Source organism: Nannospalax galili, unplaced genomic scaffold (genome assembly GCF_000622305.1).
Source record: "Nannospalax galili isolate Female #2095 unplaced genomic scaffold, S.galili_v1.0 scaffold498, whole genome shotgun sequence".
Taxonomy (NCBI): domain Eukaryota; kingdom Metazoa; phylum Chordata; class Mammalia; order Rodentia; family Spalacidae; genus Nannospalax; species Nannospalax galili.
In genome coordinates, this window is record NW_008342032.1 from 1,984,714 (window position 1) to 2,001,599 (window position 16,886).

Below are 16,886 nucleotides of genomic sequence, written 5' to 3' on the forward strand. Positions count from 1 at the left end.
ATATTTTCAATATGGAAAGTCCCAGGCTATCAACGATATCTGGCAGGGGCCAAGCCCTCTACAGCTGCTTAGAATCAAAAAGGAAAGCAAGGAGGAAAACTGGATGGTGCCACTTGTAAAATAACAGTCACACGTGCATGTGCATTCTTTAAGCTTCATCCCTTTCACCTGTGAGCTAAAGCCCCACATTTTAGTCAGCCCATGGCCATACTGAACACCCCGTGCTTTCATAAAAAGTTGTGCATGCTATCTATATATAATTGGGAAGCAGAGAGAGTAGCTTCAGACGATTTCGGAGGACAGCATTAGACCTAGAGGCAGGAAACTGTCAAAGGTGCTGCTGCCTGGTTTATCATACCTTTAATCTCTCCAGCCCGAGCCCGTTTGTAAAGTCCCTTTACATCTCGGCTTTCACAGATATTTAGAGGTGCGTCTACAAAGATTTCAAAGAATGGCAATCCTGCTGACTCATGAATTTTACGGGCATTCTCACGATCCTGAAAAACAGTATGTTTAAGAATGTAAGGAGAGAGCCAGGTGTGTAGGCGCGTGTCCCGAATCCCAGCACGAGGGAGGTAGAGGCAGAAGGATCAGAGGTTCAAGGCTAGACTCTGATACATGGTGATTGGAAGGCCAGCCTCGGCTACATGAGACCCTGTCTTAAATAAAAAGGGTTTGCTATGGTTTGAATGTGTCCCTCAAACTTCATGTGTTGGAAACTTAATCCTCAAATTCATATGTTGATGGATCTTGGAGATGGAGCCTTTGAGAGGTAATTAAAACAAGACAAGGTCATCAGGATGGGATTGCTGGCTTTAGAAAAAGGTAAAGAGGAGTGGGGCATGGTGGGACACAACTGTAATCCCAGCTTCTGGAGGCTGAGAGAAGAGGGTCGAGTGAGGCTGGCCTGGGGCTCTATATATATGCAGCAAAACAATATATATGGGGGTGGGGGCTGCCGCCAGTACATTCTTTCTTGCATGCTGTGCAGTATGAGGCCCTCAACAGATGCTAGCAGGTGCTCTTGGGCTCCCCAGCCTCTAAAATCATAATCCAAATAAACCTCTAGCTTTTATAAATTATCTGGCCTGCTATTTTGTTATAAGAGAAAATGGATTAGGATAAAATTTCCCAATGAAATTCTTCATGGCAAAACACTGTGCTCTTGGACTTGGTTTCTACCCTGAGATAACATGGGGTGTGTGCTCAACAGAGTCAGGTCAGAAAGCCTAGAAATGTCACTTTGATAAACACAGCTGTGTTAAGAACTTCCAGAGGAAGCTTCAGAAACAGCTCCCCTTAGCAGGACTGCATTGGCAACACAGCAAGGGTTCATTATGAGGATGTGCTGGAAAGTTTCTGCTTCTGAGGCGAGCAGACACTACCCTCCATGATTCCCCATAGAACATACAGATGGGTCCTTGGTGGTGAGCTGCTCTTTTCTTTGGCCAGCTAAGCATTCTTGTTCAGTCAACTGAAGTTAGAGAGCTGTAGAGTTCTTGCTTAACTTTCTCTTTCAACTTTTACCAAATGTCCCTGGTAACCTGTGACCCTTAAAGGCTTCATGTCAACTGGCATCCTGGCTTCTGTCAGTGAGACAACTCTCTTTACATAACCAATAGTAAATAGAGGAAATGAGGGGGCACCGTGAGGAGAGGAGCAAGCGGTGGCAAAGTGAAAGTCTTGCAACCCTCGGCTCAGGCTCATCGCAGCTCCCCTGCCTGGGGTCCACAGCCGGGCGAGGATGCTGGCTCCCTGCATGCTCCTGTGCTGGGCCCAATCTTTTACCTTTGCAAACGGAGAAATGAAGCTGGTAATGCAGATCAGGCCAGCGTCGGCAAAGAGCCTGGCCACCTCAGCAATTCGGCGGATGTTTTCTTCTCGGTCCCCAGGAGAGAATCCGAGGTTCTTGTTAAGGCCATGACGGACATTGTCCCCATCCAGGGAGTAACAGGGGATGGCATGGGAGACAAGGTACTCTTCCAAAGCAAAACTTACAGTCGTTTTTCCAGCACCAGAGAGACCTGTCCAGAATAGGTAAGACAGACTGGCATTGTCCCAGGTTGTTTAAGTTAAAAAATGATAGATATGGGAATAGTGGCACATGTCTGTAATCTCAGTGCTGGGGAGGTAGACACAGGAGGGTCAGGAGTTCAAAGCTGAGCTCAGGTCCAGGAGACCCTTGTCTAAAAAAATCCAAAGCCCCTCAAAGATGAAAAATCATGAGACAATCTGCCACTTGCATATATAACTAAACTCTTCATGACAATACTCTGCTCTTAAATGAAAGCCATTAAAATCTAGAAAAAAGGGGCTGGAGAGATGGCTCAGCAGTTAAGAACACTGACTATTTTTACAGAAGACCTAGGTTCAAATCCTAGCACCCACATGACAGCTAACAACAATCTGTAACTCCAGTTCCAGGGGATCTGACAGCCTCTTCTGTCCTCCGTGGGCATTGCACAACACGGGTGCACTTAACCTACATGCAAGAAATACACACATACACATAAAATAAAAATAATAAATAAAATTGTTTTTAAAAATCTAGAAAAAAAAAAACAAGTACTTGCATTTATCTTAAAATTTAGAATAAGTATTTGTTCCCTAGTAGGACAGCAGCCTTTCAGAGCAACTGGGGTTTGTAAATAGGGAGACATAGGGGCATAGACTGGGTGTTGTTTTGTCTGCAAAAATTTTAAAGATTAGAAAGGTGCGCATACAAATTCTGACGCTGGTTTCTCTTGAGAAATCAAAACTGTGCTGACAGCAGTCTTACCTCATCTGGCAGCACTTAGTGGAGGGGGACATGGGCCTAGAAGACTGGCGAGTCCACCTAACCCATGGAAGCCACTGAACAGTCACCTTTGGCTGTAAGAGTTTTTAAAAATGACTCTCAAAACACAGAGATGGTCTTGCTAGGTGAGGCTTAGGCGTTTCCAAGGAACATCTTGTCCTAAAGATCCCCAAGCCTGAAGAAGATCCCAAGCCGCCACACAGTTCCCAGCATGGAAGTGGAAGGAAGGCAAGAGAGAAGATCGCTGCGGTGGGAGGGAAAAGATAAGCAGCTAAAGCAATAACATAGTTCAGAAGAAAGCAAACTTTAGGGAAAGAGGAGGTAATTCATAAAGGGAAAATACCTAGTTTCCACATTTTCAGTTCTATTTTAGAGTCACACTCTTGGCCTGACAGAGGCCATTAGATAATGGTCTCTTGAAGGATTTGAGAATCTTTCCTTAATCATTGTTGAAGTTGTCTACAATTACATTATCAGTTTCTTTTGAATAAATGCAAGGAATACATTCTTCTTAGATTTTATGTCTGCTTGTAGGTAATGAATAATGGGAACCTGGAGTCCCTGCTGTGTTCTTTGGCATCAGAATAAGGAGAGATCAGCTGTTGAAGGATAAAGACCCAAATCCCAGTCACCATTAAATTAGCTGTTGGGTATAGATGGTAAACTACTGCAGTAACACTATATTTGCCATGGGTCTGGCACTGGGGTAAGTGAATTGATACTTTATTTTATTTAGCTTGACCTATACATCCATGAGACAGGTACTAACTACTCTGTATTAGAACTTTACAAACAAGGACACCAGGGCTCAGAGAGGTTAAGTGGCTTGTCCAAAGTTACACAGCTGATATAGGTGGACCTGATTCTTAAACCTGAGTCTCTGATGTATTTGGTTTCTTTTGGTCTGCATGGGAATAAAAATAAATTAGGAAAAGGTGATTTTTTTGAGGAATAGAAAAGTATGAGGAAATATGTACTTTACATTTCTCCCTGTTTTTTTTTTTTCCTCTTTTTAAAGGACTGGCACATTAGAGAAAATGGACTTGATGTGTATGTCCCAATACAAAACTGGGCATCCCTAGTATATGCCTCATCAAGGCAAGCATGAGTAAGAAACCTTGGGAATGCAAATGTACCTACTACAAGCCACGTCTCTCCAAGGAAGCTAGGGTAACATTGTCTCAAGAACAGATGGGTACCAAATATTTGAACTTGAAGCTCTATGCTCACTGTCCGGTCTCACACTAGAAGACAGAGAAAGTTGTTTTGATACAAACCCCAGCTATGAGTGAAACCAGGAAACCACAGGTACTAGGAAAAACTCAACAACACAAGGACAAGGCTGATTTGAACAGGAAAAGACTCAGAAGAGTAAGAGAAGAAAACAAAAGAAAAAGCCAGGTGTGCTGTCACACCCCATAATCCCAGCACTCGGGAGGCTGAAGCAGGAGGATCATGAGTTCCAGGCCAGCCTGGGCTTCATAGTGGCTCCAAACTTCAAACAAAGCAAACAAAAACAGAAGCAAGAAAAACTGCAAGGTGGGCCTTCCTTATCATCTCCCCTAGCAATACTCTCAGGTTGGAACATCTTTATCTTTGTGAGCAGAAATAGCACACGCATGAATCTCACAGCCCTAGATAAACATGCTTTTGCGTCTGGCTCATCTCTCTTTTTTGGAAAGTCACATCTATGATGTGAATTTCGTTTTTCCTTTTGAGTCCAGGCTATATTAGACTCAGTCCCAAGTTTTCTACCTTATATTCAGAATATGAGGACTGAGGTGTTGCAGGTCTTCAGGCCTAGTCCCATTTCTGTCACTAACCTCTATCTTTGGCACTTGTGGCTAGAAAAGAACAAGAAAAGGAACATTCACCAGGTCATCTCAGTGGTAGCAAGTTGTTTCTATAGGCAAAGTCAACCCTTGGCCAAGAGGAAATTTCTAGTACTCCTCACACAGATTCTCTGTTTGTTTACAACATAAACATAAGAATACATGGAATAGGCCCTTAAAACTTCAAAACATCAGAAAACAAAGATCATCTCTAGATAACCATAACCTAGTGAACTGCCAAATACTTGACATCAAATTAGGAAAAGCCCGTTCACCATCCCAGGAAATGTTTAGGGATGAACATGTGAACCACTGACTTCCTCAGAGCTGAATGGATATTATAATCTACATGTCCCATCTTGTCCTGCTGAAGAAAAGGTAACTGACAGAGACTTCCCATGACCTATCAGATGCTATTTCTCACAGTTAGGACTAATAGTCAAGCTTTCTACCACAGGTCTCCACCTCCTTCAAGGTTAAAATAGACATGTACTAGGTGTAATATGCTGTTGGGGACCCCTGTTGTGTAAAGTAGAAGTCTCTCCATGTCCAGATAGCCTACGGGCTTGGCTTAAAATGCAGAGACTCCTTTTACAGCAGGGTGCCTTTCCCTGGCATCTTCCTGACTCGTCTTTTGAAGTAGCCACCACATAAATATGGCCTCTGGCTCTGGAAATGCCATGTTTTCCTGTGTGATATTTCTGGCAGTCTGGCAGCCTGGCAGGAGCTCACCGCCACATGTAAATGGGGCATCCTAAAAGTACCTATCAGCTAAGATTCTTACTACCACCCCCACGGTATAAAAACATCCTAGTTTCCCCTCAATAATTGGAGCTGGATTAGTAGGAGCTAGGAGCTGGATCACTAGGAACTAGAGCTGGGACACTGAGACTTGGAGCCAAGCAGAGCCACTTAATAAAGAGCTGTAACACGGAAAGCTGAACCCTGTGTCTTACTGCCTGCGATCCAGTCTCTCCGGGGGGCGCTATCCTTCCGTCAATATGTTACACTAATTTCCTTAAAATCATGTCACGCATCAATTTTTAATTTTAAAATAAGATACTTTGAATGGTGCACATGTACGTGTGTGTGCATATGTGTATATATCAGTGGGTGTATGTACATGGATATATGTGTGTATGTATGTGCATGCATGTGTGTATATCGGTGGGCATATGTGTATGTGTTTATTAATGCATGTATGTGTGTGTATATGTATGTGTGTTCTATTTTGATACCTGTTAGCCATACGGTGCATCCTCGGAATCCGCCCCTGGTTCCAACCACTTGCCCTCTCTTGTTCCTGCTCACATGGTGGGCCTGATAGACCACGTTGGTGGATTTTTGCTGGCTGTCCTACAAAACGATTAAGACAAAAATAATATTTGATTAATAAAATATTTATTCTTCACACGGAATAATATAAATCCATTTCAACTTTTAAATTGCAGAGCCGATGTATCTAAGAGCTTCTGTGAAACATATTTGGGAGAGAATCACCCTCACTGTCCCCCATGTAGTTTTTTTCCCACTTCTGCATAGAGTGCATGAATCTTCTCTCTTCAGCCTATTCCCTTCTCTTAATGTAAGTCATAACAATTAGTTTTGAAATATTGTACAATATCTCATTGACTCATACAACACAAGATATGCTAAATAACCAGAAAATTCCTATGCAGTAGCAGATGATATTCGTGATCTTCCCCGGCTGCATCTCCTCTTCTAGAACTGACAGGGTAACAGTTGTTAGTTCAACTAATTTAGAAACAAACACTGCCTTTAGAATGTCCACCATGATCTTTTGAGACTACAATTCAAGTTGGGCTATTTTGATGCTACGCCATAGCTCTGATTCCATGACACTTTAATTGTGTACCTTGGGAGTAGTCATAGGGAAATGTCTTTGCTTCTGTAATCCTGTTCTCCCCACATCCTGTGGACTTAAACAGAACAAATACTCTACCAGCAGGGGGAATTCTGGTGAGGGCTGGTTGGCTCATCATGTCCCTGGAGCCCGATGCCAGTGTAAAGGCTAAGCCAGAGCCAGGCACCTGTAACCCCAGTTCTTGTGAGACTGAAGCAGGAGGATTGCCTGGAGTTTGAGGCCAGCCTGGGTACATAGTGAGTTTCAGGCCAGCCTGCATTATAGTGTGAGACTATCTTACAAAGCAAACAACACAAAGCAAACAAGGTTTTCCCCTACCCAGGCAGTAGTTAACAGGTAAGAGTTTAATCTTGGGGCACATAGGGCTAGTTCCTCACGAGAACTAAGCTCATTTCTACTTTCCCTAGGGTCAATGTGTGAACATTGCAACCTTTCAAAAACCCCAACAGAAATGAATATGTACTAGTTATGAGGCATGGAGTCTAATTCATGTATCAAGTGCCTGTATTTCTGTTGTAATAACACCATTCAGTGAGGTAACAGACTATCAGAACCTGACCTGAAACTCTGATTGAAAGGTGTATGTTTGATGAATAAAAAAAGGTTTATCTAGTAAGTACAATTTGGAGTGGATTCTTAGAAAATAACCAATGCTTCAAGTGAGAAAGAAACTATAATGACAGGAAGATCAATGGGTTTGGAGCTGCCTGTACATGTCTGTGATGTGGCAACTGAATTTCTGAACTATAAAATATATGCTCTCTCTCTCTCTCTCTCTCTCTCTCTCTCTCTCTCTCTCTGTTATATGCATGGATAAAGATCAGAGATTGATGTTGAGTGTCTTCCTCTATCATTCTCTACCTTATTTTATTTTGAAACAGGGTCTCCCTATCTAGACCAGGCTGGCCTAGAACTCACAGAGATCTGCCTGCCTTTGCCGCCAGAGTGCTGGGATTAAAGGCAGGTGCCACCACTTCTGGCTCTGTCTTATTTTTTGAGACAAAGTCTCTCCTTAAACCTTGAGCTCAGGAGCCACGCTGAACTGGCTGACCAACAAGAACCTGCGATCCTCTTGTCTCTGTCTCCCAGCCCTGGAATTATTAGCATGTACAGTTGCACCCATCTTTTATTTATTTTTATTTATTCTTTGAGAATTTCATATATATGAAATATATATAATGAAACATACCCACTCCCTCACTTCCCTCCATTTCCCTCCTTTAATTCTCTTCTAGCCTTCCCTTTAAAAAAAATTTACCCACTAAGTCCAATTATTGCTCCCCATATGTGCATGGGTACAGGGTCATCCATGGAGCACCTACCAGTGGTCAAACCCCGAAAGAAGAACGATACTGTCTCCCCTCAGAAGCTGTCAACTGCCAAATAGCTCCTCAGTTAGGGGTCCAGCCTAGCGAGCTCTCTTCCTCCCACACCCTTATCTATGCTAAAATTTTGGCTGTCTTAATCATGTGTAGGTCTTGTGCAGGCAAACACAGTTGCTGTGAGTTCCTAAATGGAACAGCCATGTCATGTCCAGAAGGCAGCATTTCACAGCGCTCCTCCCCATCCTCCAGCTCATACATTCTTCCCACTGCCTCTCCTGCAACATTCCCTGAGCCCTGGCAAGGGACACCCAGCTTTTTATGTTAGTGCTAGGGATCTGAACTCTGGTCCTCATGCTTGCATGACAAACACTTTACCCACTGAGTCATATTCCCAGCCCCTCTATGAACTTCTTAACATATATTTATATCCAGCAGAGTGAAAAAAAAGCACCAGTTTTGAACAAGACCAAGAGGAATATAGAAAACTCTGGACCACACAGGGCAGCATTAATGTTCAAAGCAAATCAAATCACCTCTTTTAGCTGTCTCCTTTTGGAAATTAAAAACCCCAAGGGGGCCATAGCTAGAGCTGTTAGAGCTTAACGTGAGGTAACAGAGGAGAATGTGCTCTGTAAATGTCAAAGAGCCATACAAATGTGGGAGCTGCTGCTTATTTACTGTGGGCCCCCAGCATGAGAGGCTGCAGATATTTCAAAAACTAGAGGGAAGAAGGAGCCTCTTAGAGGCCCTAGGAAGGGAAATCAAGAAAGGCAGAGCAGCCTAGTGGGAGCAGACCTGCTAGTGAGGCAGAGCCTCATCTCCCAATGGGACACTTAGCAGGAACAAGCATCATCAGTGTTTGAGGGGCCAAGAGGAAGGTGGTCCAAGGCCCAGGGTGGGAGGTCAGCCAGGTCAGCGACTTCAACCTTCCAAAGTGAATATCATGATGCCCCATCAGACAAATCTGCTCATAGGTAATGAAATGGAAGCAACACAGGAAATGGTAGAGACACAGCCCCAGCGCACAGTGGCTACAACAGCAGTCATGGCCTGCAGAGGGTACGGCAGTGGGAACAAACCATTCTGGTCCCTAAGACATCACAATAGAACTCCCCTGGGGTGAACAAACACCCTGAACTTTTCTGGATCCTCTGTGCCAAGTTGACTTTATAACTCAAGAATAACATTCACATATCCCTTTTCTCTAGCTCCTTGCACCATCTTTCCTAACGCCACTGTATTCAAAAGCATCGTGCCTGAATATCATGACTGGAAGTCAACTCATCTGCTCCTTCATTGTTCTTTCAGTAAATGTTTATTCGGCTCCTCCTATATGCTAGGGTAATCCTAGACACTGAGACTATGGTACTGAGGAAGTAGGACCCCAGCTCCCTGGAAGACTCTGTGTGTGTGTGTGTGTGTGTGTGTGTGTGTGTGTGTGTAATGGTGTAATATTTACTATTATAAAGGTTTATAAAGAACACCTGCAAATCTATAATTAAAAGGAGTTATTTATTTATTATTTTTATTTTGTGTGTTTGAGTGTTTTACCTGCATGTTGTGCGATGCCCATGAGAGTCAGAAGAGGGTGTCAGATCCCCTGGAACTGGAGTTAGGACGGTTGTTAGCTGCCGTGGGGTTTTAGGAACCTGGGCCCCTGCAAGAGCTGCCAGTGCCCTTAATCTGGTAATTACCTATGACCAGATTTGCGCTAAGTCATATTTCTAGCCCAAGAACCCGATTTTTTTTTTTTTAAAAGGACCAAAGCTCTGAACAGTCATTTCACAGAGAAAGATAATACCAGGAAGTGTGTAAGGTCATCAGAGAAATAGAAAATGCAACCAAAATGAGATGTCACTAATACCATCTAAAGGCAGCAAGAGTATGTCTCATATGTCGATGGTAGGAGTGTAAGGATCACCCATTCCTTACAAAATTAAACATTACTTTCCCTACGGCCATTCAAGACAAATGAAAACGTGCCCATAAAAAGACTTGTGTAAGAATGTTCCTAACTACTTCAAAAACTGGAAACAGCTGTCAAAACAAATAGGTGCCCTCCCTTGCAATAAAATCCCATCATAAAACAGTAGACGGGTTATAAAATGGAATACTATCCAGCAACCAAAAGGAATGGATGGCTGGTACAGGCAACATGGATGATAAAGGATGGAAAGCATGCATCTCACGGAAATCTGACAGAAAAACTACATAGGCACGGTTCCACTTATAGGAAGTCCCCCATACAAGTACATTAAGCCACCTGTGTACATGAGCCCTCAATGTTTGTATCTAAAGAGATGGGATTTTTCTCTCCTTGGGCTATTTTTTTTTTCCATACAGGCAGAAATCCAGAATAAACTCCAGGCTCTGTTAATTTTCTATGAGAACTATGATGTGATTTTAAATACCATCCCAACAAGTTCTTCTCTTAAAAAATAATTTACAATTTGCCGTGTATGGTGGTACACACCTTTGATTCCAGCCCTTGGGAGGCAGAGGCAGGTGGATCTCTGTGAGTTCAAAGCCAGCCTGGTCTACATAGTGAGTTTCAGGTCAGCTGGGGCTACTGGGAGACCCTATCTCAAAAAAGACCAAAAAAAAAAAAAGTTTACAATTTATCAGAAGGATCTACTCTAATAGAGTATTATAGTTATTTGTTTTGTTTATTTAACTAACAGTGGTAGAAGTTGAACTCAGGGTCTCACACATGCTAAACAAGCACTCTGTTGTAGAAATGATATCTCCAGTCCTTCTAAAACTGGCTTTGAAACTTGCTGTGCAGTCCAGGATGGCCTAGAACTTGCTATTCTTCTGCTCTAGCCTCCCACATAGCAGGGATCACAGGATTGTGTCACCAATCCTGGCTATAATGACATCTCTTCTAAAATATTTATTTACTGTTTATGCTCATGTCTACTTGTCTATATGTCCAGCACATGCATGCAGTGCCCACAGATGCTAGAAAAGTATACCCCTGGAACTGGAGTTACAGGCAGTTGCAAGCCACCTGATGTGGGTGCTGGGAACCTTCTACAAGAACAGCCAGCACTCTTAACCGCTGAGTCATCTCTTCAGCTCCTATAACTGCATCTTAATCATGATTTTTAGAAAAATATTTTATTATTTTTATTTTGTGTGTATGAATGTATTACCTGCAGGGATGTGAGTGTACCCTTGTTGTGAAACATCCACAGGGTCAGAAGTGGGCATTGGATCCCCTGGAACTGGAATTACGGATGGTCGTTAGCTGCCATGTGGATGCTGGGAATTGAACCCGGGTTCAAGAGCAGCCAGTGCTCTTAACTGCTGAGCCATCTCTCCAGCCCCTTAATCATGATTTTTTAAAAATATTTTTTATTTATTATTTTATGTGTACGTGTGTATTATCTGCATATAGGTAAGTGCACTTGTGTCGTGCAACGCCCACGGAGGACAGAAGAGACTGTTGGATCCCCTGGAACTGGAGCTATAGACAGTTGTCAGCTGCCATGTGGGTACTGGGATTGAACCTGGGTGTTCTGCAAGAACAGTCAGTGTTCTTAACTGCTGAGCCATCTCTCCAGCCCCAATCATGATTTTTTTAATACAATTTTTTTTTTGCCCTAGCAAAGTTTTCCAGATGGCCAGGTACTGGGCTTTTTTTGGGGGTTCAGCAAGGCATTTTGCTTAATTATTTCAAAATCAACTTTGATGTTTTGCAAAATGCAAACAAAAAATTGAAGTGCAGAGGGTGAGTTAGTCATCGGGGCTCTTTTCCTTGCTGAAAGCTTTGCAGTCCTTTAAAGAGCATGTGCTGTTCTGAGCTTTGGAAAGAAAACGACTGGCAGAAATAGAATTCTCTCTATAGAAAATAAAGCACATATTAAAGGAACAGCTACCTGTCTCCCTGTGTGTACATGAAACACAGCTCATCCTCCGCACCTGCCTAACACTGTCACTTAGCAGAAAGTGGCCTGGAAACCTCGAAGTTGGTGGTGTACTTCTATGCTGGGTCTCATAGGAAAATCTTGCAAAAATCCCTACTTCTTTTAGATCTCAGGGCCAAGAAAACCTCCCTCCAGCAAGCACAAGAGCCATGTAAGACTGGATTTTGGAGTCTAGCATACATGGATTTGAAGCCTGCTTTATAGTCTCCTTGATCTATGGCCTTGGACAAGTTATTGACAGCTCTAAACCTCTATTTGTTCCTCTGAAAAATGGCATACTTTCCTCATGGAGTTGATGAAATGACTAAGGAGAAAATTTATCTAAATAAAGTAGAAAAGAAAATAACACATAGTAGGCTGTTCAATCTAACAAGAACCAGATGGAGACAGATGGTATTTGGAGGTCTAAATCACCCAGATTTAAAAGGGTTTGGGGATGAGGATTCTCTCTAGGGCAGGTCTGGGGGAAGTTTGGGTCTTGAGCACATCAGATAGGGGCTAGGACAGCAATTATATGGGATGATGAGTTTCACCCAAACAGCAGAGATGTTCCTGTTATTGTTACTGCTCTGATCTCTGAGGCCCACCCAGGAAGCATCCCATGCTCAGCCACCCCAGTTTGAGGGCAGCTCATTCTACCCAATGTACTAACCTTATTTTGGCTGTCTTGGCGTTGCACTTTGTTTCCAGGAGAGTGAATGGCCTTTGCCCCCAGTCAGCTTTATGAGCTCTACAGAGTCCAGGCCATGTCATGCAGCCCAGGTGCAGTGTCCCATTGCTGGACACACCTCCCAATCCCATTGGTGGTACAAAAAGAGAAAATCCAGAGAAACTTCCAGAACTTAAGGCCAGGCACCCTGGGTCATGGCAGAGCACCTCAGCCTTGAGTTTGTGTGACTAGGAAAGAATCACCAGGGGAAAAGACTTCAGCTGTTTCATGGTGGGATGGTGTAGCCCCTGAGCCAAATCCAAGTCACTGGAATCACAGTGAGGAGTGTGTCAAGGGGGAGTTCCCTCAAGCAACGAGGAATCCAGAAACTACGGCAGGGGAAAGTTGTTTTGAGATATGCAAGATATCGTCATTAAAAATCTTCAAGTACATTTGAATTCTCCCTCCACCCTAAGACTTCCCATACAGTGCAAACAAACCCAGGAAGTCTCCAAGCACAGCCTCACTTGCTCCTGTTTGCATTTGGCCCTCTCTGCTCAGGTGCTATGCTTCCGTTATTTTCTTGCTGGTAACTGTACCAACCTTCCCCACCCCTCCATTTGTAGTTGAAAGATGATTTTCAAGGTCCGTTTTCAGAAAACAGCCACCTCAATGGCTATACCATGAAGCACACAGAAGCCACATTTTTGCATATGTTGTCTCCTTTATTGTTCAAAATGTGGGAGGCCAGACACTGGCATTCATTTACAGGTCTGAAAGCTGCAGTTCAGAAGTAGGGATGTGATTGAGGAAGGTGCAGGGCACAGGCAATTTGTATGTCCAAATCTTTGTCCTTTATAGACAGAATTCCTGGTCTCTAAATCTCAAGGTCACACTCCATTGAGGATTCAGTGAGATTATATATCTTAAAGCTTTGACACTATATTCATAGGCAGACAACACTTACTTGTATCTTCTTAATTAACTAGAGGAGTTTCAAATGGTTCACATTTTCCCCCTTTCCAATTAGTACCTGGGGATGTTTAACCCAAAGTGGCTGGGTATCAAGTACTACAAACTAGGGCTGATGAGATGGTTCAGCAGATAAAAACACTTGCCATAGAAGCCTGAAGGCATTTATTCACTCCACAAAGTTGTCCTCTGACCTCCACGGTCCCCCCACCACATCATACATACACAGAATAATAAGTGAAATCTGAAGATTAAAAAGGGGTTATGAACTGTTTTATGGGTCTCATTATGAATTTCCAGTTTATTTTCCAAAGAAGACATAAAACCAAGTTACACACCTATGTCTAAATAATCTATTTTGTTGTGTTTTCTGGTTTTCTCTCCTAGACTGATTTTAAATTGATTTAAGAAAACGTAGTTTTCTTGCAGTAAGTTACTTATGATGTTTGTCTCTTAAAATGAGTAAACTACTATCCAGGCAATGATCTTATCCATAAAAGAATTGTGTTGGTTCTTCTTTTCTATATTTTGCATAATAAAGTTTTTATTTATCATTATATAGCATCTATTTAGATCACATAAAGAAGTATTTTAAAAAAATATTAAATGTCCATATTGTTGTTAATGTCTTCAGTTTGATTATTGCTCATAGCTGGACCAATATGCTCTTCAGACATCTAGCTATTTTGATGCCATTAAAATGTATTAATTTTTTTTGGTCTTTTTATGACAGGGTCTCCTGTAGTCCCAGCTGGCCTGGAACTTGCTATGTAGACCAGGCTGGCCTTGAACTCACAGTGATCCTCCTGCCTCTGCCTCCGGAGTGCTGGGATTAAAGGTGTGAGTCACCATGCCTGGCCTAAAATGCATTACTTTTTGAAATTACATTTTAAATTTTTATTTATTTATTTTGTGTACATGTGCGTATGCCTGTGGGTCCAAGCATGGAGGTCAGAGGACAGTTTGTGAAAGTCAGTTCTCTCCTTCTACCATGTGGGCCCCTGGGATTGAACTCAGGTTGTCAGGTTGACAGAAGGTACCTTTACTCCTGAACCATCTTACGGGTCCAATTTTATTTATTTTTTGACACATTTAAAGTGTACTACTATGAATAAATTTTATATTTTTTCCATACTTATATCCAGTGACCTCGAATATATTATAATTCATTTCCTTTAACTGGTAATATTTTTTCATAGAAACTGGTAATATTTTTTCATAGTTTGAACTTATTTCTGTAATTCTTACATGTGTTTGTATATATGCATTGTTTTAAGTGTTAGACAGTGAACCTAGGCCTCACACATAGCAGCCAAGCGCTATACCTCTGAGCTATACCCTTAGCCTTATTTATACTTATAATAAAGTGTTTTCACATCTGTGATTCTGACAGTTGTTTTGTAATATGGTATTTTTTCATAGTTTGAACTTATTTCTGTAATTCTTACATGTGTTTGTATATATGCATTGTTTTAAGTGTTAGACAGTGAACCTAGGCCTCACACATAGCAGCCAAGCGCTATACCTCTGAGCTATACCCTTAGCCTTATTTATACTTATAATAAAGTGTTTTCACATCTGTGATTCTGACAGTTGTTTTGTAATATGGCTTAAAATTCTAAAGATTAAAGTGTTCATTAAAAAAAACTTTTTAAGTTTTTTAAAATTCTAAAACACATTCTTCCATGGAAATAAAATCATACCAATTTCATTGAGAATATCAAGGCTTCACTATGGTTTTCTCTACAAATCTCTGCTTCCAAAAGAATCTCAACATCATAACACAGAAAAGGCAATTATTAACCAAAGATATTCACAATAGTACACTTAGAAGTATCTATTCAGGATTTGGTGGTAGGAACCACAATTGAGACAACACCTGTGTGTCACTTAGTATAGCCATTTCTAGTTCCATCCATTGACCTACAAGCCCTTGGGTTATTAAGTTAAGTAGATTTTATTTGCACGAAGAAACACAGAACAGAGAAAACAAAATAAAACAAAATCAAAATACGTTATTCACAACCTGGTGTGCCTCCAGAAACAGAGAGACTTATAAGAACTAAATTCAACAGTGTAACTCAGTTGGCAAAGTGCTTGTAAGTCAATGCTAGCATGCTTGAAGCCCAGCACCACATAAGTCAGGCATGGTGGTGCATTCCTGTAATCCCAGAAAGGTCCATGTAGAAATGCAGGTCCACTCAGAAACACAAATATGTTTTCTCTCATAGGTGAAATATAGATGTGTGTGTATGTGTGTGTGTGTGTGTGTGTGTGTAACATAAAAATAGAAAAGGGACCATGAGAGAGGAGAATGAAAATGTAAGGGAGGAGCCAGGAGACTGAGGCAGGTGGATCTCTGGGAGATTAAGAACTGCCTGATCTACATAGAGAGTTCCAGGCCAACTGGCGATACAGGGAGACCCTGTCTCACAAACAAAGAGAGGGTAATAGAATACACATAACCTAACGGCAGAAGGAACATCCTATTGTAGAGACACTTGTACGACCATGTTTGTTGCTGCTTTTTTCACAGTAGCTAAAGAGATGGAAGCAACCTAAGTGCCCCTCTACTGATGAGTGGTTAACAAAATGTGGTATATTTACACAATGGAGAATTGTGATGTCACAGTGGAACACAGAGAAATCATATTGTAACATTGTGAAGGCACATTGAAGCCATATAATGGCACATGTGGCCATAGTGTTGGCACACTGGAGCACTGTGATGGTGCATTTGAGCATTATGCTGTCACACTGGGGATTGTAAGGGGACATTGAGCTTTGTGTTTGCATATTGAGCATGGTGACGACACAATGGATCATTGTAATGACCAAATTGAAGCATTGTGATGTCACATTGGAGCATAGTGTTCACACATTGGAGCATTGTGATGGTCTATTGTGGGATTGTGAGGGGACACTGAGCACCATGTTTGCATATTGAGCATAATGACGACACAATGGATCATTGTAATAACACAAATTTGCATAGTGATGGCAAAATGGAACATTGTGAAGTCCTACTGTAACATTGTGATGGCAAATTGGAGCATTGTGATATCACATTGGAGAATTTCTTGTCACATTGGATCACTGTGTTGTCACAATGGAACATTGTGATTATATTGTGACCTCGTGATGGCACACTGGAGCAAAAAAATCGCTCATGGGGCATTAGTTTCAGAATATTGGAGCATTGTGATATCACATTGGAGCATTGTGATTTCCTAATGGAACACTGAGAAGTCATAATGTCACATTGTGATCGCACATTGCAGCAATAAAATGGTACAAGGGGAGATAGTGTAGGCACACTGGAGAATTGTAGTTTCTCCCTGAAGCATAGTGAAATCACATTGGAACATTATGAAGTCATATTGGAACATTGTGATGGCACATTGGAGCACTATGATATCACATTTGAGCATTGTGATGTCACACAGGATCACTGTCATATTACAATGGAACACTGTCAAGTCATATTGTAAATTTGT

General features: G+C 41.9%; 1 protein-coding gene and 1 long non-coding RNA gene across 3 annotated transcripts in view; one reads left to right on the forward strand and one right to left on the reverse strand.

Annotated features, from left to right (window-relative positions):
* Papss2 (3'-phosphoadenosine 5'-phosphosulfate synthase 2) overlaps positions 1-16,886 on the reverse strand; it is a 77,158-nt gene that overhangs the window by 26,074 nt on the left and 34,198 nt on the right. For both annotated transcript variants that reach the window (XM_029565793.1, XM_008837856.3), the window contains exons 2-4: positions 5,868-5,985; positions 1,789-2,024; positions 359-497 (exon numbers count right to left, since the gene is read on the reverse strand). In XM_029565793.1, coding sequence (XP_029421653.1) covers positions 359-497; positions 1,789-2,024; positions 5,868-5,985 — 493 coding nt within the window. The remainder of the gene's footprint in view (positions 1-358; positions 498-1,788; positions 2,025-5,867; positions 5,986-16,886) is intronic.
* On the forward strand, positions 1,955-4,226 carry LOC115071218. Its single transcript, XR_003850324.1, has 3 exons — positions 1,955-2,037; positions 3,332-3,503; positions 3,816-4,226. It is a non-coding gene; the product is annotated as an uncharacterized LOC115071218 (long non-coding RNA).